Source organism: Mus caroli, unplaced genomic scaffold (genome assembly GCF_978045245.1).
Source record: "Mus caroli unplaced genomic scaffold, Mus_caroli_1 scaffold_1, whole genome shotgun sequence".
NCBI classification, from domain to species: domain Eukaryota; kingdom Metazoa; phylum Chordata; class Mammalia; order Rodentia; family Muridae; genus Mus; species Mus caroli.
This window is the reverse complement of record NW_028227256.1, coordinates 179767980-179795387: the sequence shown is the minus strand read 5'-3', so window position 1 is coordinate 179795387 and position 27408 is coordinate 179767980. Positions and strand designations below refer to the sequence as shown.

General features: G+C 39.6%; 1 protein-coding gene across 7 annotated transcripts in view; it reads left to right on the top strand.

The window, feature by feature from the left end:
• The window catches only part of Enah (ENAH actin regulator), a 111935-nt gene that overhangs the window by 75117 nt on the left and 9410 nt on the right, over positions 1 to 27408 (top strand). For 4 of the 7 annotated variants that reach the window (XM_085843506.1, XM_085843494.1, XM_085843503.1 and 1 more), the window contains exons 4-12: positions 5702 to 5758; positions 10667 to 10751; positions 17900 to 18180; positions 19247 to 20080; positions 22078 to 22370; positions 23147 to 23292; positions 23440 to 23497; positions 24272 to 24320; positions 26736 to 26802. In XM_085843506.1, the coding sequence (XP_085699632.1) occupies positions 5702 to 5758; positions 10667 to 10751; positions 17900 to 18180; positions 19247 to 20080; positions 22078 to 22370; positions 23147 to 23292; positions 23440 to 23497; positions 24272 to 24320; positions 26736 to 26802 (1870 nt within the window). The remainder of the gene's footprint in view (positions 1 to 5701; positions 5759 to 10666; positions 10752 to 17899; positions 18181 to 19246; positions 20081 to 22077; positions 22371 to 23146; positions 23293 to 23439; positions 23498 to 24271; positions 24321 to 26735; positions 26803 to 27408) is intronic. The other 3 variants (XM_085843508.1, XM_085843499.1, XM_085843509.1) reach the window with 2 other exon arrangements.

The window sequence follows — 27408 nt, the reverse complement described above, 5'->3', positions numbered from 1 at the left end:
TGATTTCTGAGTGGGAATCACAGGTGGCTCCCCAAGCCCACCTAACACACATAGATTTTGGGGATCCATCCTCCAGTCTTCACACTTGGGAGGCAATATTACTGAGCTATCGCCTCATCCCTAATACAGCATATTTTTAAGAGCACTTAATAAAAGAAAGAAAGGTACATTGTTACTACACCTCAGAGATCATGATACTCAGTTTGTCAACATTTGTGTTTGGGTGTGAATGTGCTTGCTTGCAAGCACGCTAGTCTGTAAAGAAGGAAGGTGAAGATCAGAGGGCCTTGTGGGATTGGTTCTTTCCAGTGATTGAACTCTGGTTGTCAGGAAGCCCTTGCATGGTTGGCTGATAGGCCCCTGGTCTTAGTTTGGGTTTCTATTGCTGTGAAAAGACACCATGAACACAGCAGCTCTTTTTTTTTTTTTTTAAAGATTTATTTATTTTATATATGTGAGTCCACTGTCACTGTCTTCAGATACACCAGAAGAGGGCATCAGATCCCATTGCAGACAGTCGTGAGCAACCATGTGGTTGTTTGGAATTGAACTCAGGACCTCTGGAAGAGCAATCAGTGCTCTTAACCGCTGAGCCATCTCTCCAGCCTCCACAGCAACTCTTATAAAGGAAAATAATTAATTGGAGCTGGCTCACAGTTCAGAGGTTTAATTCATAATCGTCATAGTGGGAAACACAGCATGCATGCAGACATGGTGCTGGAGAGGGAGCTGAGAGTTCTACATCTTGATTAGCAGGCATCAGCTGACTTTAGCTTCCTAGATCTCAAATTGCCCCCGACAATGTAACACCCATTCCCTCTTAACACTTCCAGTGGGCTATGCATTCAAGCACAGGAGTGAATATGGGGGCCAGTCCTTTTCAAACCAACACGCACCTTTACCTCTGAGCTATCTTGCCCATTCCTTTGTCAACACTTTCTCAGGTCATTTCAAATACTACCTGCTAAAGCCTTACATTTCCTCACAATGGAAATCACAGTTTTAATAAAAGCATTAAAACTATTATAATAAATTTTAGGTTATCTTGAGTCTCAAAAACAAATTATGTTATTTACATATTTGCTGCTCCGTGTTACTTTAGATAGAGGCTTCTTAGTAAGCAACTTGTTTGAAATACAGTGAGTTATTGTGCAGAGAGAAAGATGAACACAGGCAGTATAAGGTTCCCATGGGAAAGGAGCCGCTGACCTGTGTGAGGGGAACTGTCCTGTTTTTTTCTGAGCTGTCCTGAATGGATGTATATAGTCAGGCTTTTGACTTAAGGAATATCTTTGGAAGCTATGCCATACAGTAAGGTTTATTTTGTTGTTGTTTGTTTCATTATTTGTGAAAAGTAGCCAGATTGCAGAACTGCCTCAGACTTTACTCTTGTATTGCTTATGCACACGCACACACATTGGTGTTGGCATAGTGTATACATTATAAAGCAAGTATAGAAATATTTTAAAAGAAAACGAAAGTGAATAGAAGTCTTACTGTTTCTTCTCAGAGTCTGTGCTAAACGTTTCAGCCCTGCACACTCATAAGCAGTAGGTCATCATCAAGCGTGAACCTTGTCAGTGGAGATAGGGAGGAGATATGGGAAGGGTTCATGGACAGGCTTTGGAATTGGTTAAGAAATACGAAGGGGTGTCAAAGTGTTCGGTATTCTAGTTGTGCAACTGATAGATAATGCTGGTTGAAAGATGCTCTAGTCATAAACTTAACAGGTTACCACTATAGAATGTCTTGACAAAGGGCAGGGAGGCATGAAAAGTGATTTGATGGGCAGGTCTTGATCTGAGAACTGTAGGATATGACAGGCTTGGTAAATTATACACCCTTGAACTTCTAGTTGATTTGACTCTTAAAATTTTCCTCAGGCAGAAACAGTCTGTAGTTCCTTGGCTAAAAATAAAGGATTAACAAAGCATGGTGAACTGAGAGGCTGGTACAATGTAGTAAATGACCTGCAGTTGTTACTCTATGGTTAGCAGCCATTTTTCTTCTTTTTTTTTTTTTAATTTTTAATTAGATATTTTCTTTATTTACATTTCAAATGCTATCCCAAAAGTTCCCTATACCCTCCCCCCGCCCTGCTCCCCTACCCACTCCTCCCCCCCACTTCTTGGCCCTGGTGTTCCCCTGTACTGGGGCATATAAAGTTTGCAAGACCAAGGGGCCTCTCTTCCCAGTGATGGCCGACTAGGCCTTCTGCATTTTTCTTCTTTTTTAAATGATAAAGTACATTTGAAGCCATAAATTGAAGGAGGGTTACCTTTTTGGTAGCAAAAGAGGGAGGAGAGGTCAGATACATACACACATTGCCCTAGATTAAATAAATGACAGGTCTAGATGATGGGAGTTTTTCATACATATTTATAGCCACACTGCTCCATTTCTTGAGATTAATGAAGATTTTCTTTCATTAAACATATTTGTTTCAAAATAAAATTTGAAATAATACTGGGAAAGCGTTTTTTAAAAATGCAACCTTATAGAGCCAAGTGCCTTGAATGAATTTATTGTTTGCATTCTCTCTACAGTACTGTGCAATTTGGAACACGGTTGTTGCGGCTTTAGAGTTTAAGTGTTGTTGTTTTTTTTTTTGTTTTTTTTTTTTTTTTTTGGTTTTTCGAGACAGGGTTTTTCTGTATAGCCCTGGCTGTCCTAGAACTCACTTTGTAGACCAGGCTGGCTGGCCTCGAACTCAGAAATCTGCCTGCCTCTGCCTCCCAAGTGCTGGGATTAAAGGCGTGCGCCACCACGCCTGGCGAGTTTAAGTGTTTTTAATTAAAGTGTAACTTGCACCACTTCCCGCCTCTCTTCTCTCTCTTTAGACTCTCTCTTGCCCTCTGTTCCCATGCTCCAACTCCCTCTCAAATTCAAGTCCCCCCCCCCCCCCCCTTTAAAGCTTTTGGCTGTTGTAGAACTCACTCTGTAGATCAGTCTGGCCTCAAACTCAGAGATCCTCCTGCCTCTGCCTCCTGAGTGCTGGGATTAAAGTCATGCATCACCACATAAATATATAAATACAGCCTGTTGCGTCTGTTTTATGAGCTTATTTTTTTAGTGTGGACAGCTATCATTGCAGTACCTGCCTCTGGGTATTTTGAGTCCTTTCTTCTCTTTCTGATACCTTAGTCTTAGAACAAACACAGCCACCTTTGCTTTGACCCCTTGGTTATGAAGGGCTTCATCACAATGGTCAGGAGTGTGAGTACCCTTCCTTCGAATGCTAACGCTGGGCTCATGCTGTCACTCAGTGACCCGCTTCCCAGAAAGGCAAGCATTATCTCATTTAACCCTTAGAAATAAAAGATGCAGAGAGGAACAATGTTCACCTGGAGATGATTAATAGCTAATAATAGAAACAACTAAGTACATTTTACAGTACAAATGCTCTAGAAGTCTGCTGTAGTAATGATATATAATAATAAAATGCAGTGATGTGGACCAAAGCTGAAAAGTCTGTCATTCTCCACCGCTGATAACCTCGCTTAACAAAGTCTTCATTTCCTTGTTGTTGCTGCTGCTGTTGTTGTTGTTTTAAGTCAAATGGTAAAGAATAATAACAGCAGTGGGTAAAGCCTGAAGGGTAGCAGTTTTGCAAATTACATTAAGAGACAATCATCTGCAACAAGATCAAAGGCCAAAGTAGTTATCAAGAATTTTGTATTACTTCTAGAAATATAATGAAGATGTTAAATTTTACATCCTTGATTCCCTTAGCCCTAACTAAGCTCCTATAGTCTGGCCTTCTTTAAAAAGTAGTGTTTTTTGTAGATAAGTGCTAGTATTAAATAATACTAGCATTACTAATTAATACTGAACTTACTGTATACTCAGTCTTCTCAGGTAGAGTAAAGGAAGAGTCAATAGCATCATCAGGAAGCAGGAAGCTGCTAGCCTCATGCATAGGATGGAATGAATAATTTACTATCTTCGGGGAAATGCAAACTGCAGTAGAATTCAAGCAGCCTTATCAGAGAGTAAATCAATGTTTAACTTGGTAACAGAAATAAAAGTCACCAGAAGGAAGACGCGTAAGGATGACAAATGCAGGACACTGCTTAGCAGCTCGGTTGTGTGTGTGAGAGAGTGAGAGACTGAGTTCTTGGGTGGAAAGGGTTAGTCCCCTGCAGTGATAACAGTGCCTGCATTCTGACGATGTCAGGTGACTTTCTGCTGAAATGATTGCTCATGGGATGGGGCAGCTTCTTTGCTGTCAGAAGCAAGATACTTTCTCAGGGCTTTCATGTAAGTTTTTTCTCTTAATTGTCCTTGTATGTTTTCCTGTTTGATACGGATTAAAGGAACTAAAGAGTAAAACCTCATAACTAGGTGTGTTCACTCATGAAGGTTTTGTGGAAGTAGCATTTGTAAATACCGGTAAGGCATAAATTTATAAAGGAGTTTAAATTTAAAATATGACTATCATAATTTTTCTGAAATGCTTATCTCCGTTAGCATGATCTCGTTAGCTTGTTGAGCTTGCCTTTGAGTGCCTGTGGTTCTATCACTGCTCTGAGTATTGTGCATGCACTTGGCTGAGAGATGGGTGCGTGAAAATAATTAGCAAAGTTGGCCCTATCAATTTCTTCTACTGGTATTTAAAATACCTACTGTATTGATACAATTAACTCTTACTTTAAAGAGTTAATTGGATTATGTTGTCTATTGCTAAAAATGATGAAAATTTTTGTGACTTATTGTATTAAGATAAGCCTTTGAATATAAATTGGTTTGGTTCTGATTTTACTAAAACTTTTTATTTAGTAGGCATTATCTTAAAGAATATACTTTTAGGTAAATCTAAAATACTGTCTTGTTTGCTTTAATATGGTCTTCCTTAAACCAACATATATTTGAACCATTAACTGTTTTCTTAGTACCCATAAGAAAAGAAAATCTTTCCTTGATGAAAAGGGTTTTCTGAAAAATTATTATTGATGTACCTTTTGCATGTTATTAATAGTAAGAAAAATATTTTCTCATCCCAGTTTTGAGTAATACCTTAATTTTGGATAAAGCATTTCTCTTTTCAGAAATTACCACTTTCTCTTTGAGTTTTTCTTCTTAAAAGGAGTTTATGAATTTATTTCACTGATAAACTAAATTTTAATATAAATCATGTAGGTTAAATGGCTGTTTGTGGCCACACAAAATTTTTACTAATTATTATTTAGTATGTTGTATATATAGGGAAAAATAGTAATAAAGTGTGTCTCTGTAAACCTTGTTGGTTATTGTTAAGTGTAAAACAATCTCATATCAGTGGGTACATATATATCTTTTTATTTATAACTTTTGGGGTTTTTTTTTCCAGCTGGTATAAATGACCAGTCTTAATTAAATGAATCTTGAGTATTTCCCCTGAACTTTTTTTGACTATAGTTCTCCTAAATGGGAGGTTAGACCTCATGAAATTAATTCTATTAGCCATGTATCTTAACTTTCTATACTTTATTTTCACTATTGTTTTTAAAAATACAGTCTTAAAATGCAGGTTGCATTCTTTGATTGTATAGCTCAGGAAATATTTAAGTTATAAAATCATAAGGTTTCCAGAATGAGGATCTAGCTAGGACGCATGTGTAAATACATTTTGAACATTTCAAAGCACCTTTTAGTTAATGTGAAGTTCTTCAGATGGCCCTATTGTCCTTCGAAGCTTCTAACACCAAGGTGTCTGTTGCAGCCCAGAGCAAGGTTACTGCTACCCAGGACAGCACTAATTTGCGATGTATTTTCTGTGGTAAGCAACATTATGTTTACATTTCTTCTTCAAGCTGTGGTACATACTACTTGCACATATCCATAACTTTTGTTTCTTTAGGCCATAGTCTGGTTTGTGGCATCTCAAGATAGGAAGCAGGCTTCTGCATAATGTTGTGATAGCTGTTGTGTTCGTGAAGGCCGTTTTGGATTAGCTTTTCAGTTGGCTTATTTGTGAAGATTTAACTAGAAATAAAATCTTAAAATATTCTTTTACCTCTTCCAATATAAATGAGAGAGATTTTTTTTTAATTATAATTTTCTTTGTGAATAGACATCTGGTCTAATTTAGAAGGAAAAGGTATGCATTCTTCATGACTTGAGTGGTGTGGATGTGCATTGTTGGGAAGGAGTTCTGTTTCCCTTAGCTTAGTTCTAGCTGTGCGGATTGTAGAGGCAGACGGAGCCTGCTCTCTCAGTTGCTCTCAGAGGACAGCATGCTTTATTTGGTAGCCTAGGTTTCTGTGCCTTAGAAGTGAGTTTAGGCTTACAGATTATTTTCTGTCATGCTCACTCTACTAAATATACATGTGTGTATATACATGTATTATTTGCATGAATAAATTAGGTATATCACTTAGTCACTCCATGCTAGAGCTGATCAATCATTTATTTATATATATATATATATAATATTTCATATATATATATAAACTTCTTTATATATATATGCACATATATATATATCTTTGCACAGGGAAATTTTTTATATAGATTAGTATGTAGATACATTTTGTTTGAATTCTTTTTTTCTATTTGATTTTGAAACATCCTATTTTAGAAACCCAAATTTCAAAATAAAGTTTTTCTTAATTATTTTAATTTTTTTGATTCACGTATGATATGCCTTTTTGACTCATACCTTGACTAGACTATTTCGTGAGAGAAAATTATAAAATGGTATGCTACAAAAATTTTCGAAGGAATAGTTCAGCTAGAGTGTGTACTTTTTCTATGCAACTTGGAATTTTTAGAGTGACTTCTCAGTATTGTTGATATGGTTTCTGGCTTTTAAGTTTCTATGCTTGGATTAGATAAGCATGTTACAATAAGGGAAAAAAAGAGGAAATTCTAATTCATCTCCTGGTCATGTAAGTTACCTTTGGATCTGCTCCAGCTGGTGGTTACAGCAGTGAGCACCTATTTTATGACGTGTTGTAAATCTCTGCTCCTCGCCCCCAGACTCCAGCTCAGTACTGCAGATGGCTTAACATCAGTAATGTTATCTCTGGTCTTGTCTTACTCTGGGCTTCTCTTGGGCCTCTAGGAGCAATCATTGATATTTGTGTGACTTTATACCTCTCTTCAGCTCGTTTTGAAAATGCACTTGATACTGTAACTTCGTGCTTTTAAGGTTGAGATCCACGTGTAGAATGATAGCTTACCCAGTTTTAAAGGGGAAAGGGTAATTTGACCGTATTAACAAAGGGGAGTTTTTAAAACATAAAATAACAGGTTTGAAACACAGATTTCCTTTATAACGGCCTTTTATTTATATGCAGTCTTCCATCTGATTGCTAAACTTAAGTTTAGCTGTATTGTATATAGCAACACCTACTTGTCCTTTAGTCCTGTTTTTAAATAGTCTGTGGCTAATTGTTACCTAGACTTGTGAGAATTAAAATGAGGAGAGTAAGTGAAATATGCTTTAGCCAAAACTCAGAATTGAAGGCAAGACTGAAGTGCCATTCTTACTGGAGAGAAGTTCGTATCAGATTTCTATCATTTATAGAATGCATATCAGCAACATTGCTACTTTATTAGGGACAGTAATTCACAAACTTTGCTTTGCCTAGCCTGGGCATATTAGGACTAGCCTTAGGCCTGGTTATAAGGCAGACCCTCAGGCAGAGGACTAGATAGAGCAGAATCCCCCATTTCTGCACTTTGGTTGTCCCCCCCCCCCTTTTTTTCTTCTTCACAAGGATAACTGATAAAATGTTATTTACCCATTGGGATGGTTGTGAAAGTATCTATTTTGTATTTTATGAGAAGACAGATACTCAGTTTAGAATATGGCCCATTTGAAAAAATAGTATACATATCAGAAAATAGAGCAACTGTTGACCTTGCCTAACCTTAGTCTCTGCTTTTTGTTGTTTTGTAACACCATTGATACAACTCACCAATTTTATATCCCTTTAAAATATTTGATGAAAAGGAATATGTAATTGTGTACCTTCAGTTTATAATTTACCCAGAATTTTTATCTAATAATTATAGTATTCTATAATTATGCTTAATTGCATATATATTTCAGGATGCTGGATTTTTACAACTTGGCAATATTGGTGAAGAAGAAAAACAAAACAAGCAGATTAAATGTAGATGTCACAGAATGCCAAAGAGGGATTTTAAGAATGCCCAGATAAACAGATGGCTTGTTATCATACAGCTATGTAGCAAAGAATTATAGGAGTTAATTCTTAGATTAAAATCCTCATCTTAAAGGATTCCTTGAAGTTTTCCTTTTTATGTGATAGGAATGAACTGTAGTGAATTTCCACATTAAGTTTGTTTTATGAGTCACATCAGGATTCTTAGGGGCTTTTTGGAAGTTTGTTCTGTTGAGAGTATATTTAACCCACGGTGACCCTAACCTCAAAATTCTCCTGTCGTTGCCTCCCAAATGCTGGCATACACTACCATGCTGGGTCCAGAGCTAGATTAAAACAAACAAAATTGTTTAGTAAGATCAATAAGATTAAATTGAAATTTTAATATATTTGACTTGAATATATAAATTTCAGCTAAAAGTATAGACTTAATTCATCCATAGGATGGTTGAGATACGATGCCTTCTCTAGATGTGAGCATGACAATTAGACTCCGGACTTCCAGCTGTTTCATTATACTAGTTTTCATTTAAACACTCAGACATAATTTTTTAAACTGAGCCATAATGATCTTTTAAGTTGGTTTTACCATATTCTTTCACTTTATAGTTTTAAAATAACTATAAGCATAGATATATAAATTATGCTCCTCCCAGTTTTATATGTTCTTAAATTTGTCCTCCCAGCTCAGTGTCTCTCTACTTTTTTCTTAAAAAATCTTTTCTCTATAAAATAGGAAACATTAATGTACAGCCCAATATGGCGGTGTTTTTCAAAACATCATTGTTAATTTTCTAAACATTCTATTAGACAACAGTTATATTTTCATTTATGTAAACATTTATATGTGTGTTTGCTTTTAAAACGTGTTTTTGGTTTTTCTTATTAATTACATGGGATTGATTTTATATTTTCTTTATTTGGTTCTCAAAGTATCAGGCTTATATCTAATGAAATACATTGCTGCAGTTGTCATCTAATTTGTCATTAGAGGGCAAATTAAATGACTAATCTAAAATCATGTAAAGAGGTGAAGTTTAGTAGGTAAGTTCAGATCATTTTCCTGCTTTTCCATACTGGGAGGGGCCAGTGCTGTCTTACATTCTGATGAACCTTTGCTTCCAGCTGTGGGTCTGCTCCACGAGGGGAAATAGCCGCTTTCCATGGTCCTCACGCAGCACAGCAGCATGTTGTAATGCACACGGCACTGATTCTCAGGGCCCACACTCAGCACAGGAGCGTGTTGTATGTAGTACACACGGCACTGATTCTCAGGGTCCTCACTCAGCACAGCAGCTTGTTGTATGTAGTACACACGGCACTGATTCTCAGGGTCCTCACTCAGCACAGCAGCTTGTTGTATGTAGTACACACGGCACTGATTCTCAGGGTCCTCACGCAGCACAGCAGCTTGTTGTATGTAGTACACACGGCACTGATTCTCAGGGTCCTCACGCAGCACAGCAGCTTGTTGTATGTAGTACACACGGCACTGATTCTCAGGGTCCTCACGCAGCACAGCAGCGTGTTGTATGTAGTACACACGGCACTGCCTCACTTACTTTTTATAGTAGTGCTCTACACAACTCTGAGAAGTCAGAGGTAACGCTTCTCAGACGGTGGAAAGAAACTGTGTTTACTTTCTTGCTTTTACTCTTGAAGATTTCAAGGTCGTTCTAGCTTAACCTTAGATTGTTCGTCTCAGTGTATGTTATACTAGGTGCAACAAGGATCTCACTTAATTTTTATATCCTGTGACAATAAGATTTCCCATAATTGAGTGACAGTCTAAGATAATAAAGATGGGTCAGCGTTAACTATGGATGCTGGGAGTGGCTGGATGGTCAGTGGTTTCTCATGACAGTTCCATGTTTGTGTAAACACAGGGTCTCCCCAACCCTCTGCCTTTCTTACCCCAAATGAAAAGTTGTTAAGATGACCTAGAACATTAAAAATTCAGCTAAGTAGGTTAATACTATGGAGTTTAGCAGATGTTTGTTTCACCAGTCCTGGAAATGCCAGGTCATTAAGCAGGAATGGCAGCTCAGGTGGGCAAGTTTGATAAGTGCATTAGCATACTTCCGTCTAGTATGCGGTTCTCACGCTCTCTCTCTCCTGTTTTTCATTTCCAGTGTTCTATTTAGGTGAGTTTTTAAATTCTGATCTTTCATTTAAGTTTTTCCTCTCCACCTCATGAATAATTACCCCAAACAAAATGTCTCATTGTCTCGGAAACTGTCAGGCTGGGGCGCCTATTCAGATGCTCATTGAACACTTGTTTCACCAAGCTCTTCATATATAAATGTTTATTTTCCTTTTATTGTTGGTGTTTCCATTTGTTTGAAGTAAGCCTTCTGGAGATGATGACAGCATTATGTTGCAGTCTTTCATTTGCTGTGTGTTATGTAAAGCTTATATTTTATTTTGCTAGATGAAAAGAAGATGCATTTTTTTTAATATGTGATGGTTTTATGTTGTTCTCATGGTTTAATTTCCTCCACCCAGCTGAGTAGAATAGTAATATTCATCTGTAATGTTTCCTCCCTTTGTAGGGCCAACATTGCCTAGACAAAATTCACAGCTACCTGCTCAAGTTCAAAATGGCCCATCCCAAGAAGAGCTGGAAATCCAGAGAAGGTAAATCCATGCGTTTACACTTTCTGGTTTTGTAGCAGACCCAAAGGACCTGACAACACATTGTGTCCTTTAGCTCTTTGAAATTGTGACTTTTCATTCTATCTGCTTTTTTTATAGAAAGCATACTTGTGATACACCTAAAACTATATTAAAAGGACTCAGGGTCTGTTCCCTTCAGTGAGCCTTTCTTTTCTTCAGTCTGAGTGTGTATCCAAGTCCACCTGTATGTCCCCATGCATGTAGAAGTTAGAGGTCAATCGGCATTGGCTGGCTTCATTTGCTTTCCATGCTATTTTTTGAAACAGTCTTTCACTGAACTTGGAGCTCACTGATTCTGTGAGGCCAGATGACTGCAGAGCTCCGGGATCCTCAGCCCCACTGTTCAGATCATGGGCACGTGCCATTCCTAGATTTTCTTTAAGTCCTTCTGCTTGCATAGGAAGCACTTTGCCAACTGAGCCATCTCCCAGCCCCATGAAGTCTTCTTTTATACTAAATATCTGTGTCAGGTATCGCTTTCATATGACCACTTTAACTAGAAAGTCAAAGTGTTAGCTAAGTAAGTCTCTAAGGCTCTGATCTGAAGGCTTTATAGGGTTAGGAGAATACAAGATAATCTGTTTATGGCTAATGGTGGTTAAACAAAAATAGCAACATTATCTCTGTCATTTCAGCACAATCTAGAGGTAGGCTTGAAATTATAATAGTTATATCGGTTCTCTGCCTTTTAGCGAAAATCAAGTGCATAATACCTCATTTCAGGGTGGATTTTTCTTAATTAGAATACACACACACACAAACAAACGCATGTATCACTTACCCTTTCAGTATGAACTATGAAATTAAGACAGTTTACATGGGTTGGAGAGATGACTCAATGGTTAAGAGCAACGGTTGCTCTTCTAACACCCACATAGCATCTGAAAGCTCTCTGTAACTTCAGTTCTTAGGGGGCCAGGGGCTTCAGTGCTCTTTTATGCTCCTTGTAGGCCCTGTACATACGTGATACACAGACATACATGCAGGCAAAACACCCATCCATACACATAAAATAAAAATAAATAGTGCTTTTTTAGAAAGACAGTTTGCCCTGGGCAGTGATCTCAAAAGCCTTTAATCTCAGCACTCAGGAGACAGAGGCAGACAGATCTCTTGAGTTCAAGGCCAGCCTGGTCTACAGAATAAGTTCTGGGACATAAAGAAACTTGGAAAAAAAAATAGGGGGGCTGGAGAGATGGCTCAGTAGTTAAAAGCACAGACTGTTCTTCCACAAGACCTGGGTTTAAATCTCAGTACTCACATGTCAGTTTACAACTAGCTATAATTCAAGTTCCAGTGGATATGACACCCTAATACAGACATACATGGAGGCAGAACACCAATGCAAATAAAATAAAATGTAAATTAGAAAAAAAAATGTTAGCAAAGTTTACATCCTACTTTTCTTACAAATTCAGAGTAAATCTTCTTCTAGTGAAAAGTGAATTTACATCTCCAAGATCTTTTTTTTTTTTTTTTTTTTTTTTTTTTTTGGTACTTACCCGTTGTTCATATTGGTTTGTGCTGTGAGGAAGCCCAATTTAAACTGTCTTCTCAGCCAGGGACAGTGGCACAGAACTGTAATGTCAACACTTAGATGCCAAAGATGAGGATTCCAGATTCAAGGCAAAATGAAATGTGTTTTGATATCTCATTTACATTTTGTATTTAAACATAAGTGCATATTTGTACTTACTTAGTGTGGGCCAGTGCCTTTAGTATCTGTTTATTTTGAAATCCTGTCTCAAAAAATAGTTTCCTTTTCTAAGCAGCTTCATAGAAGCTATTAAATGTTCTCTTAAAATGAGGGAAGAAATCAAGAGCTGTATAACATTGTTGGGGTCCAAGAAAAGTGGAATTAAACTTGAAAGAAAGACGTTTGTGCCTAGCTTGGGAACAGCCTGCTTGCCTGAGTCAGGAAGCCCGTGGGCTCCCGATGGGTTTCTCCCAAGGAAACGGGAGTGAGTGCGGAACCTGAGCATTTGACACGTTTAGCCACACGAAGGGGTGTGTGTGGTTCTGCTGGAGAGCTGGAGTGGTGCATTGGTGCAGACATAGGGCTGACGTGGGGAAAGCCAAGGAATGTCTTAGTGTTTAGGATACAAATAGGAAGTTTCCTTGGAAAGTGGCTGATGGATGGGCAGGGAATGAAATGCTGGGTCAATACTGCAGGGGAAAGGAGAAAGAAAAATCGGGAGGTAGCCAGAGTAGGTGAGGGGCTAGAGTATAGTGCAGGGATAGAGCCCATGGAGGCCCCAGGCTCAATTGCTGACCACCCAGACCGTGGGAATTAAATAATTTATCAAGTAGGAAAAGAGTAACATCGAAATATGAGAAGCAGGTATAGATATTTGTAAAGAAATTGCTGTTCAGAACCTTGATAAATTCAAGAATGTGAAAACTTAGTTGCTTCCTTAGGAAGAAACCAGGAGTAATGAGCATTGTTAAGATGCTCTCTAATACCCTTGGAAACTTTTAAGCCAGGCATGGCTTTATACGTTTTAGTCAGCATAAAGTTGTTGGATATTTTAAATATTAAACTTTGTTGACCTAATACTTTTATTATATCATAATACAATTTTCTGTGTGTGTGTGTGTGATTCATCAAGTCAGTTTCTGGTTCCTACTCATTATTAATATTTGGCTTCCTTGGCTGTGATGGGAAAATATATTCTAAGAAACATGAGTCAGTCCTACGTTCATCTCAACATAAAAGAGAGTTTAGTTAACATCCATAAATAGCTTTCAAGTCATCACTACTACCTGCAAGTTATAAAGGGGAACAAGAACCCCAGCACAGAACTAAGGACCCGGAGTGATGAAAGTGTACAGCACTCCCATTATCCTCCAGAGGCAGGATGGACCAAGAGTCGATCGCATGCTGCTGTAAGTATTGGCTCTTGTCTTAGGAGTTTTGTGATATTAAAATTCAACTATCTTTTTTTTTAGTAGAGCGGTGAAATGCCCACACAGGACAATGAAAAGTGTGTATCTACACCAGCTGTAGTAGTACACACCTTTAATCCCAGAGACAGAAACTGTTGAGTCTGTGTGAGTTCAAAGCCAGCTGGGGCTTCATAGTGAGACCCTGTCTCAGAAAAGTTAACTAAAAAAAATATAAATTTTTACATTTTGGCATATCAGTATTACTTAGTGTTAGCAACCAGAATGCTTTTTTTTCTGGTTTGTTCTCCCACTTCATTTTATGAAATTGAAATTTATATTTACCCCAAAACTGTCCTAGTTAAAGGTGAATAAAATATATCTTGACATTTTATTTATATTTTGCATGTCTCACAAGACTATGTCTTCATAAAAACATAAACTAAACATGTATTTGTATGTATATATTGATTTTGTTGTGGGCCAGTATTTTGTTGTTGTGATGGTACTGGGTTTTGGGTTTTTGTTTTTTGTTTTCATTTGTTTACTTTTAGGGACTGATGTTTTGGGGAAAAATACCTCAATGATAGAGAGATATATATCTTTTATGTTTTTACTAAATATAATTAAAATACTTTAATGGCCATAATAGTATTCACTTATGTTTGTTTCTGGAAAAGGTATGTAATTGTTTTCCCTTAGAACATTCAAATGATTGAAAATATTAAATCTAACTTAAAAAAACAAGCCTCTTGGAATTTTCTCACAGCTCGGAATTCAGACACATGTGCGCTAATAAAATCTGGAGATGGTTCTACTACGGCAGCCAGCAGCCAGATGTAGCCAACCTCTAGAAGAAGGGTTTCTTGCATGTTCTGTATGCAAGCTGGTAGTGATGACTCTAAGGAAAGCATCGTTTATAATTTTGGAGACTCCTTAAAAAGATTTGGGAATGTCTCACTTTATAGCTTAAAATGTTATAGTCATATTTGCAAGCCTTTCAATTTAAGTAGGAATTATTCGTGCCACCACAAATTTGTAAGTCAGAAAATTTCTTGATGGTGTTTTCAATCCCATATACATAGACATCTTTTCAATGAGCTGGCTAAAAGTATTCACTACTTTGTTCAGACATCAGTCTCTGAAGTGTATCAACTGCATACTTGAGTTAGAGTTATCTATCGGCAAACTTGGAAATATTCTTTGGAGCCCTGCTTTTTTCCCTAGTACACATTCTATCTTTTATTGGCTGGAAGCCTTTAAGATTATATTGCCATGTGGAACCCTCTTCTTAAGTCAGTACATTCTAGTTATAAGTGTCATTATTTCAGTACTGCTTCCAGACTCAGCCATGCCTGTCTCACCTATGGTGACGACCAAAAGTTACTTATGCTTGCATGATGATGCTTTGGGAAACAGATGTAAAAGTTATTGTTTTTTTAATGCCCAGCAATTAGAAAGGAATGCAGTGCAGTCAGAGTACCATGTAGCTCAGCTTTGGACAGTGATTATCTAATGTTAGTGTAGCCCTGACATTGATTTTTTTTCCTATGGCTGTGTGTGTGTGTGTGTGTGTGTGTGTGTGTGTGTGTGTGTGTGTAGTGAGCATGGTTATGGGAGGTTTTTGCCATTAGACAATGGATATCCAAAAAGTTAAGACACAAGAACAAGCTAAAATGGGAAATAGATGGAGACATGTTTAACATTGTAAGCTAATGTTTGTTGTGTCGTAAGCTATATGTATTCTCTATATTCCTTTGATATGAATGGAGACAAAGAAGAACAATACGTAAATATCCTAAAACTTAATCCCCCTGCTCCCAAACAGTAGTGGACCCTTTTTCCTTTTCATGTGTGTAGGTGTTTTGCCTGAAGGCCAGAGTGGGGATAGGTGTTGGGTCTTCTAAAGTTACAGTTTATTGTGAACCACTGTGTAGGTGCTGGGAATCAAACCCAGGTCCTCTGTAGATCAGCCAGTACTCTTTTGTGTTTGTTTGTTTGTTTGTTTGTTTGTTTGGAGTTGGTTTGGTTTGGTTTAGCTTTTGGTTTGTCTGGTTGGTTGGTTTTTTGTTGGTTTGGTTTGGGTTTTTGGCTGTTTTGGGTCTTTTGGGATTTTTTTTTTTGTGGTTGTTGGTTTGTTTGTAAAGATAGTGTTTCTCTGTGTAACCTTGGCTGTCCTAGAACTCACTCTGTAGACCAAGTTGGCCTCAAACTCAGAGATTTGCCTGTCTTTGTCTGCCAAGTGCTGCGACACAAGTTGTGTGCGTGTGTGTGTGTGTGTGTGTGTGTGTGTGTGTGTGTGTGTGTGGTATCTCAGGGTATAGTATATCCTGACTGTAGTTTCCTTCTCCCTCCCTCCCTCCATCCCTCCATTCCTCCCTCCCCTGGTTCTCCTTCCTACCTCCCATCTCCCCAAGAGCCACTCCCTAATTCTCATCAGAAACGAGCAGGCCTCCCAAGGACATCAGGCAAACCACATAACTAGCTACAATAAGACCAGGCACATACCCTCACACCAAGCATCCAGTGTTCACCATATGAGCCATATCCCTAGCACTTAAAGGCCTAAAATTTTAATACAAACCTCAGTTGAGTTTCTTCATTAAATGTGTGTTATTGAGGGTGAGTTCTGTCTTTTTTTTTTTTTCATGATTTAAAATTTCTTAATGTTTCTAATGCCTTTTCAGCAAAACCACATTGATAGCTATCCCTCAGAACTGGTATAGCTGATAAATTATCAAATAGTATAGTAAATGTACCCTGAAAGTGTGATTTCATTAGTAGTCTGTTTCTTAATGACTCAAAAGAAGTACTGCAGTCGGTCCCTTCCTATCTAGCCTTTGATATGTGACATTGTGTAGAGAAAGGCTGTTTTGAGTGAGATATGTAAAGAATTGATTTGAAGGATGGGCTTTTTCCTTTTGTTTTCATAGCCACCTTAGACGGTTGAAAGTTCTTTTTGCAGTATTTCACTGTTGTTTTTGTTTGTGGGCTTTGTTGTTGTTGCCTTTCGTGTCACTCTTAGCCTTACCAGAGCCCGGGTGGATGCTTAGTCCAGAAAAGGTTCCAGTTCCAAGCTTTTCTGAACGCTCACCAACACAACAGTCTACCTTTATGGAGTACTATACATCTTAAAGAGCTTTTATTGTGTTATCTTCTTTAATATTAGCTAAATGCTGTTGAACATGTATAAAGAAAGATAACTGCTTTTTAGATAATTTCCTCAAACACCAGAGAACCATATATTAAGAGTCTTTAGAATTACCTGCCTGTCCACCTAGAAGTAGTTGCAGGAGGTTTCAGGGTTAGTAAGATAAATGTTTATTGTAATATGAATAATAATATTAGGGTAAATTATATCCTACACTGGAGACTGCTTAAACTCAAGAGCTAAGCAGTGGTATTGACATGTCCGTGGGAGTTAAAGATGCCAGACTAAAGGTTTAGGGTAATTTTTCCAGTATGCATTGTATCAGGAAAGGCAGATTCCAGAGTCATGGTGAGATGGTACGGATTTGCTTGAATTTTAATGTTGTATGTGTGTGTTATTATAAGGCAAAAGCCTACACATATGTACCAAACAACTATAGTTACTTATGGATACAAAATGTATAGTTTATTTCTTACTTAACTCCGTTTATTTTCAGTTCAGTAAATGTTTATTTAGCTGTAGCTATGATTATTGAGTTTTGTGAAATAACTTGTGCAGCTAAAATGTTCCATTTTTAAGAAAAGGAGATTAAGCAACGGAGAGAGTGGTGGCTGCATGCCTTTAATCCCAGCACTTGGGAGGCAGAAGCAGGGGGGATTTCTGAGTTTGAAGCCAGCCAGGGCTACACAGAGAAACCCTGTCTCAAAAAACCAAAAAAAAAAGAAAGAAAAGAAAGAAAAGGAGAATATACTTCACTTTGGAGAATATACTTCACTTTATAATTATTTCATCATCTGATTAATATAATGACTTGGTAGGTTTATTTGCAACTCTATTCTCATAAATTGTGTTGATTGCACCCATGTTAAGAGCTTACTAATCCCATTGGAATAAAATACAATTTTTTTATATCCTGACTACAGATTTTATATATCTGTAAGGAAGCCTTCCTAAGTGGGAAGTAGTGACAGCGGGTTCTGCATCTGTCAGAATCAGACGTGAGGTGAACGTCCACTCACTGTAGTGATGTATAGCCATAAATGCATATTTTTATTCGTCCAATGTTTAATTTCAGGCAACTGCAAGAACAGCAGCGACAGAAGGAGCTGGAGAGGGAAAGAATGGAGAGGGAAAGGTTGGAGAGAGAACGACTAGAACGAGAGAGGCTAGAGAGGGAGCGCCTGGAACAGGAGCAGCTGGAGCGGCAGCGGCAGGAAAGGGAGCACGTGGAGCGGCTGGAGAGGGAGAGGCTGGAGCGCCTGGAGCTCGAGAGGCAGGAGCGGGAGCGAGAGCGCCTGGAGCAGCTGGAGCGGGAGCAAGTGGAGTGGGAGCGAGAGCGCAGAATGTCCAATGCTGGTAAGGAGCCTGCAGACGCGCGCGCACGCGAGGCACGCGAGGCACCTCCCACAGCCGAGCTGGGCCAGGCCCGCGCAGCTGTCAGTGGCGATACTGCCCAAGCGCAGTGCTTGGGAATAAGCAGTACAGTTTGTAGTTAGGATAAATGCTCAACAAATATTGCTTCAGTGTTCCCTTTATTGCTTAGAAACTAAAAGGAAGCCCTTGGGAATTTTTAGTCTGTCGTTTTAATTTTTCTTAACCCCTAAAATTCAGCTATAAAGTGTGAATGTGTTTTTATGCAAAAAAAAAATTTTATAATGATCTTGGAAGATATTTCCCTTGTGCCATTGCTTAAAATTATCACATACTGTATGTATTATGCTACGTACAACAAGAAGTTAGCTTGGTTATAGTTAGATTTCTGGAGGAAAAATTAAAATAGATTAAAAATATTCTCAAAAATAACCGGTTGTTTAAACATTTTCTGGTATGATGAAGAAAATCACAGTCTGATGGAATTTATAGTGTCATAGAGGACTATGATATAGTATAAACATTTAGGTGGTTAATATTTAATCAAAGAATTTTATTCTTGAGCTATATGAGAAGCCAGTGAGGGTTCAGTATTGGTTAATTTATTGTTCCTAACTGCATAATTGTCTGGAGTTATGGCTAAGAAGGTAGAGATGTCCAAAAATAGACAACGAGTTGGGCGTTCCTTTCCCATCATAGTAAACATTTCGCCAGGTTTGAAACAACAACTCTGTGGCTCTGCTGTTTATAATAATTTTGATGCCGTTTTTAGTGGACTAAGTAATAAACATTAAGACTGTTACTATACTTTTAGAGGATAAATTATTAATCCACATATTTAAAAGAACTTATTTCATCCTCTTTCGGGTTTCAAAATGTGCTTACAAGTTAAGTTTTCTCCAGTGGAGACAGTTATTTGCCTAATTCCCTGGTGCTAACTGTCATCCACGTTTGTGCGTTTTGTCTGATGCTGGTCTCTGGCTTCACTGGCTCCCTTTTTCTCTCTCCTTTTTTATCCTGTCTTTGCCGCTGCTTTCCACCTTATGTCCAGCTCCATCTTCAGACAGCTCCCTGTATAGTGCTCCACTTCCTGAGTATTCCAGTTGCCAGCCTCCTTCGGCACCTCCTCCATCATATGCTAAAGTCATCTCAGCTCCGGTGTCAGACGCCACTCCTGATTATGCTGTAGTGACTGCTTTGCCACCTACTTCCACACCCCCTACACCACCACTGCGACACGCAGCGACACGTTTTGCAACATCTCTAGGTTCAGCCTTCCACCCTGTTCTTCCCCATTACGCTACAGTTCCTCGTCCTCTCAACAAAAACTCTCGACCTTCTTCTCCTGTGAACACACCCTCTTCTCAGCCTCCAGCTGCGAAGTCCTGTGCCTGGCCTACTTCCAATTTCTCGCCCCTCCCTCCATCTCCTCCAATAATGATTAGCAGCCCCCCTGGCAAAGCTACTGGCCCACGGCCTGTCCTTCCCGTTTGTGTCTCCTCTCCTGTGCCCCAAATGCCTCCGTCACCAACAGCACCCAATGGGTCGCTAGACTCTGTAACATACCCAGTGTCTCCACCGCCTACCTCAGGGCCAGCAGCACCACCTCCGCCGCCACCGCCACCGCCGCCGCCACCGCCACCGCCGCCACCGCCGCCGCTGCCTCCCCTCGCCTCACTATCACACTGTGGATCACAGGCTTCTCCTCCTCCAGGCACCCCTCTTGCCTCAACTCCCTCATCCAAGCCCAGTGTTCTCCCTTCTCCCTCTGCAGCTGCCCCTGCCTCTGCGGAGACCCCTCTAAATCCTGAGCTGGGAGACTCCTCTGCTTCCGAGCCAGGCTTGCAGGCAGCCTCTCAGCCGGCGGAGTCGCCAACCCCACAGGGTAAGGCTTCACTTCTGCTACTGACTACTGGTCATTCCGAGTAGTGCATAGCAACTTTGCCCGCCTAGAAGAGGGGGTCCTATGGATTTAGTGATTGAGCGTCTCTATGCTGAAGTACTATTTGGGGTATTATTATTATTATTATTATTTAGAACATTAAAATGAAGGATTTTGTTTTTTTAAATCCTGGGCCTTAATTGGGATTTAGTATGGGAGATGTCCATATTAAACTTAGGTTTTTAGATCGTTTGCAGTAAGTACTGTATTGTAGAAGATGTTTTCTAATATTTAGGGATCCTAGTACTTCTACATTCATCTTAAACTTCACTAGGAGAACTTGACTGTTTCATCTTCCCTGGGGTAAATATGAGATTTTTCCTACAGACATGGAGATCTGTTTAATAGATAAATCATCCCTGAGTTTTCCCTGGAGCACTCCTGCCCTAAGACCCCTTTTTCACTTCCACGTCTCCTGTATTGAGCTCTCTGTATTAGACCTTTAGGGTAGGTAGCCTCAGGCCCTTTGCAGAAGCAGAGGGGTTGGCAGGCTTGGTGTATCCCCCAGAGGGTTCTATTGCAAGTGTTGGTATACAGGCAAACAGAAGGTCCTTGAAGGTTTCCTGCAGACACGGGCCATGATGCAGGGCAGCAGGGAAGGGCCATGTAACATTAAGTGCAGCCTGTGGACATAAAGATGGACGCAGTTCTGTACGTAAGAAGAAGGTGCATGGAAGCCTGCCTTTTGTTGCTGTTTATAAGTATAGGATGTAGAGAGGACTTGTGCTTATACAAACAATGTAATAATCTGGATTTAGACATACCTCTTTTGTTAAAAATGGATTTTTTGATGCTGTCTTACTAGATTTTTGTAAAAGGTGAAAAGAAATTTAGTATGTGTAATTTAGTATCTCTCTGATTGACATCTGAGCAAGAGGCCCTGCCAGGCTAAAGCCTACTGGTGCTCAGAGCTCAGTCCGCAGGATGGGACAGCTCACCGTCAGCCCTCCATTGCTCCCCAAGTGTGCAACTCACTAGCTTTACAGAAACAAAAATTAGCCCTGTTAAGGCTTAAGTAAATACTTACTAATTTGGTGTTTTCAATTTTAAGTAAATTCTTTACTCTGTGGTTTTTTGTTTGTTTGTTTGTTTTTAACAATATTTAAGTACTTCCTATATTTCTACCTCAAGGCTTAAACCACTTTATATTCAAATTCTCTCTCTCTCTCTCTCTCTCTCTCTCTCTCTCTCTCTCTCTCTCTCTCTCTCTCTCTCTCTTTTGGTTATTTCGGGACAGGGTTTCTCTGTATAGCCCTGCCTGTCCTGGAACTCACTTTGTAGATCAGGCTGGCCTCAAACTCAGAAATCTGCCTGCCTCTGCCTCCTGAGTGCTGAGATCAAAGGCGTGCTCCACTACGCCGGGCATATTTAAATTCTTAATTCTCAGTTAGTTTGAGGTTTTACCTCATATTAGTTTATTATATTTCTTCAGTAATGCCTATCTCAGGCTACACATAGAATCATTTTAAGATACTAAAACCTAAGATCCACTTCTCCAAGGTCGTCTTCATCTTGTCTGTCTGTAGTCAGATATGTTTGTCATCATAGTAAGGTTCAGGATTGTCTTGGGTCTGTTATCTCAGGCAGTACTAACTGCTTGTCTGTGTGTGTGTGTGTGTGTGTGTGTGTGTGCGCGCGCGCGCGCATAATCTTCTAAATTTGTATAAACATTTGTCTTCAAATCCCTGGGGCGGGGGCGGAGCTCATTAGTTTTATTTAGAAAAAGTTGAATGTTAAATGGTTGTATGTGTACCTTGGCTTTCAATTCCAGTATCCTTAGTTAAAAACAAGTATTATGTATTAAGTATCGTGACAGATCATTTTGTTGAGTGCAGTGTCTGGGTCACTTACTTGAGGATGGCATTCTGCATATCTGCCCGTGTGACCCACAGTGATTCAGCTGTGTTGTTAATGACTGTGGTAACTTTCCTTCCTCTCAGGCCTTGTCTTGGGACCACCTGCACCTCCGCCACCACCCCCTCTCCCATCAGGCCCTGCCTATGCCTCAGCACTTCCTCCTCCCCCAGGACCCCCTCCCCCACCTCCACTGCCATCCACTGGGCCCCCTCCACCACCCCCTCTTCCTAATCAAGCTCCTCCCCCTCCTCCCCCACCTCCTGCCCCTCCCCTCCCCGCATCTGGAATTTTCTCTGGATCCACGACAGAAGACAATCGCCCTTTAACTGGACTTGCAGCTGCAATTGCGGGAGCAAAACTTAGGAAAGTGTCCCGGGTAAATTACCAAATTACTGACCTTCTAAATGTGTGTCTTAATGTGTCTAAATGTCTAAAATAGTGTGAAATTACTGGCATGAACACTGCCTTTAACTTGACTGATTAAAAGCCAACATAATTCAACATTTTAGAAAAGTGTATCGTGAGGAGTTTCTGAGACCGTCGGCTCAGGCTTAGCAGTCAGCCTCTGACTGACAGCTGCCTTTTGCTTGCTTTGCCTGTACAGCCTTAACTACACCTCAGTGTAAATTTGGAGGGAGTGGCGAGTAACTTTTACGCCATGGTTTTTCTAGTTCAAGATCATTTGTTAAATTAGCTGTAGTGTCTGGTTTTTTTTTGTTTTTTGTTTTGTTGTTGTTGTTGTTGTTTTTAATCAGTGACAGTTGCTCAGTTTCTATCACCTTTAAAAACAATGACAGTTGGTTTGTTTTGTTTTGTTTTTTAATTATCTTTCAGTTTGGTTTATCACATTTCCCCCTCAATATTGGATTTAAATGATATGTTTGGGATGAGGACAAACCATGACAAGGATTTTATCTTTCTCAGTGTATCATGTGGATAGATAATATTGTTTCATCCCATTATTGGTGATCGTAACTTTGATAAAAATTTTCACTGATATATGAAGTCCATGTTATTCACTCTATTGGCTCTTCAAATTTAAAAAATATACTGTTTGGGGATCAATAACAACATGTTCTTCTGTGTTGAATATATTGGTAAAAGTTATTATCTACAAAGGAAATTATTATGTGTGTGTGTGCTCTCATTAAGGTGGAGGATGGCTCTTTCCCAGGTGGAGGGAATACTGGGAGTGTGAGCTTGGCCTCATCCAAAGGAGACGCTGGGCGTGGGAATGGACCTCTTCCTCTAGGGGGTAGTGGCTTAATGGAAGAAATGAGTGCCCTGCTGGCCAGGAGGTAAGGAACTTAATGTAATGCACATGTCCACAGTCAGAAAGATTTTGATAATTTTGTCCTTTCACCTTTTAGAACAAAAGTAGATAGATGATAGCCAGAGGTAGGTAGGTAGGTCATATAAAATCTTTAATGAATTTACCTTTGCAGGAGAAGAATTGCTGAGAAGGTATCAACAATAGAAACAGAACAAAAGGAAGACAGAAGTGTGAGTGGATGTAAACTCTCTCTCTCAAGCGCAGCTCATTCGCATGTGAAGATTAAGCATCTGAATGAACTTAATGTTTGATCTTACGTTTGCTCATTTTATTCCTAACTACACAACCAGTAAAACTACACAACTCATGGCTTGAGTGCTATGTATTAAATTGTAATCTCATTCTTAGTGAATTGAGTTGAATCTGGGGAGGTGTGGGGAAAGTTGAAGTTCAAACCTATAAAGTTAACTTGTTTTTATATTCACCTTGAAGGGAGTGAATGAATTCTTACACTAGTGAAATTTTCTAATGTGTTGGGTTTCTCAATTTCTTTGTGCTATGTGAGATTAAAGAATTATATTAAGTCAAGAGTTTATAGGGTACCTTATACTTTTAGCTATGCCCCTTAGGAGTACCCCCTTCATGCCTTCTCCACATTTCAGCTGGGCAGACTTTTATCTGTTCTCCATGTTGTCATTGGACACAGGGTGCCGTGGTTCTCTGTGCCGTCTGGCCTCCACTCATAGCAGATCTGTCCATGAGGTTCCTAGGGGTGACTAGTACAGGTGCTTGGAACTTATCGAGAAAGAAAGCGCTTTGGGAAGGCAGCAGGGAGGAGCCTAAGGGGAACATGAGAGAAGTGAGCAGGAGAGCCATAGTGTCAGACAGATGGTGGAAAGGGGAGTGACAGAGAGGGCACGGGGAAGGAAGTTAGGAAAGATAGCTGCAGAGAGCTGCACTTTCTAGTGAATGTGATGTTCATGTGACTCTTTCTGAATGTTTAGGAAGATGCAGAGCCTATAACTGCCAAGGCCCCATCAACAAGTACACCTGGTAAGTTCAGGAGAAAACGATCCCTAAGTGCTAATCCCCTCTCATTAAGAAAGTCCCTTTTCCTGTGTTTGGATCAAGTGACTGCGTGCTCACTAAAATGTTAAAGTGCTTTGTGTATATTTGAAGGCACTGACCTTTCATCTGCCTTTTGTTTTTGTTTTTTGGTTTTTTGAGACAAAGTTTCTCTGTATAGTCCTGGCTGTCCTAGAACTCACTCTGTAGACCTGGCCTGGAACTCAGAAATCCGCCTGCCTCTGCCTCCCAAGTGCTGGGATTAAAGGCGTGCACCACCACGCCCGGCTTTGTCTGCCTTTTGTGACCTCATAAATCAGTGCTTTTCTTCCTGACACTGAAATCTGTTAAAACCTAACATTTTTGTTAGTGCTGTCTAGGAAAATACCATTTGTGTGTGTGTGTGTGTGTGTGTGTGTGTGTGTGTGTGTGTGTGTGTGTATGTGTTCTTTGTGTTATGTACATGAGAGTATTCATTACAGGGAGTTATTTTAAAAAGTTCTTTTTTTATTTTTTAATTTCTTTCAAAGATTTATTTATTTATTTTATGTATATGAGTACACTGTAGCTGTCTTCAGACACAGCAGAAGAGGGCATCAGATCTCATTACAGATGGTTGTGAGCCACCGTGTGGTTATTGGGAATTGAACTCAGGACCTCCAGAAGAGCAGTCACTGTTCTTAACTGCTGAGCCGTCTCTCCAGCTCCTAAACAGTCTTAAATGTGGAGAATGAAGTGAGCATGCCAGGACGTGTATTTCAGAACAGCCCCAGTTGCAGCTATAACCCTCCTTCTGTGAAGCCACTGACTACTTGTAGCTCTTTGTCTAGCAGTTGGGAGACATGGAATTTTCTGTCTGTATTAGCTGGTGTTATCACCATGCTGGCCTTGTTCAAGCGACTGTGTTACCGTGATTTCATGGGTACAGCTTCTCTGTCATGTCTAGGGGATGCTATCTTGTAAGGTAACACTTATTTGCCGGATGTAATTGTTGTCTCAGAGGCTCACTGCAGAGTAAGTTCACCTTCCTAGCTCTTTCTGAACTCTGGCTGGTTGGTTCACCTCAGCTGCTCTGGCTCAAAACGTCTGACCAAGCTGACTGATTCAGATTGGCCTTAAACTGACTCTGGAGTTTGTTCCAATCTTCTGACTCCTTCTCATTCTCTGGCTCATTCTGTCTTCACCTACAACCTGTCTCTACAAAACTGTCCCAATAGAACTGACCCCCTTCCTCCTTCCTTCCTTCCTTTTTATCTACCTACCTACTTATGTGCACTGCTCCCCTAAGTCTCCTTTTTTTCCTCCCTCTGCTGTTCTTGTGAGTTTTGGGTGTATCCTATCTCTGACTCTTTTGTCATATCTTTCTCTGAAATGTCACTTTGTCTGCCTTGCAATTAGATACCACTTTCAAACATAGCTGCTTCCTTCTGCAAGCTAACTTTACTTTCATCGTGTGGGATTAAAGGTGGGCACTAAGGGCATGTCTGTATTCCAGCCAGAGGGATTGAAGGTGTGTCATTCCAGCCTGATTATATACACCTAGAAACGCTTTGCATGTGAACCCTTACCAGAGCAGCCATGTTCCTGGATTAAAATTCTTTTACACTGTCTAGCATTAGGCCTGGTCCTTTGGCTCTAAGAAGCTCCCCATTCTCTGTGTGATGTTCCTGAACTTTAGATGTAAGAGTTACATTGCAGATATACTAATTGGGGTTGGCAAACAGTCAATCATTTATTCTGCACAGCTGTGGATCTTAACAACAGTCTCCATCTGTTGGGGGGGAAAAAAGTGATAGCCATATTTATCTGTGGATATAAAGACAAGTATTTAATATAGTTAGAAATTATGTTAGCTTAGGAAAATGACAGTAGTAGGTTTTCCTTTCAGGTCATTTTCCCACTCGAAAATTTTCTTCTTGCTATTTTCTCTCCCTCTCCTTCTCTCTCTCCTCTCCCCCCCCCCCCTTTTTGTTGTTATTTGGCAATTTTTTTGTGTAGCCTTGGCTGCCCTAGAGCTCACTTTGTAGACCAGGCTGGCCTTGAACTCAGATCCACCTGCCTCTGCCTCCTGAGTGCTAGCTAAAGGTGTACACTATCACCTAGCTTTGTTTTGATTTTTTTTTTTTCTTTTGGACAAAGTCTTACTATGTAGTCTTGGCTGCCTGAAACTTACTATGAAGACCAGGCTAGCCTCAGACTCATAGAGCTCTACCTCCCACATTTCTGCTTTAAGTTCTACAATAATACAATTTAGAATCCTTACTGTTTAGAGGTTTTTGGGTTTTTTTTTTTATTGGTATTACCTCTGTGTACGTAGAGTGATGGTACTATAATGGCTTGTTCTGTAATGATTCTGGAAGGATCTGAGACGTGTTTAATCACCCTCGTTTCTTATTTTTGAAGAACCAACCAGAAAACCTTGGGAAAGAACAAACACAATGAACGGCAGTAAGTCACCTGTCATCTCCAGGTACTGACTTTGTTTTCTAAGCTTTATGTGACACCCGTGTTTTCTAAAGAGAAGCTAGCGCAAGTTGTACAGCGGGGAGCAGGAGCTCCGGATCCATGCCCTGAGCTCCTGGCCTGTTTGCTGCTCCCGCTTGTCTGATAAATTCTACAGATCATGTGTTCCTCACGTGGACTGATATTTTAGGAGAGTTTCATCCCTTTTAATTTGTTTATTTTTGAAATTCAAATTAAAAGGAAAACCAGGGCGGCAAGTATTAAAATAACGTATCACTGAACTTAACAAGTAGTCATATGTCTGTGGCTTTGCATCTGTATTATTTTCCTCGTACTAGTTTGAAAGAAACTTGCAAGTAAATGGTGTCTCACCCTAAATACTTTGACAATTTCCCAAAGAACCAAGGATATCTGCAACATAACCAGAGTAGAATTGCTGCCCCACAGTAATTTAATATTGAACAATAATGAAAATCTGATACAGTATTGAACAATAATGCCCCATTAGTCCCTACATAGTTTTAAGAATTTTAGAAGAAAATTTTATGCTTTATATTGAAAATCAGCTAGATGTTATAGAGAATGCAAGAGAGCAAACAAAAATTTGCTGTAT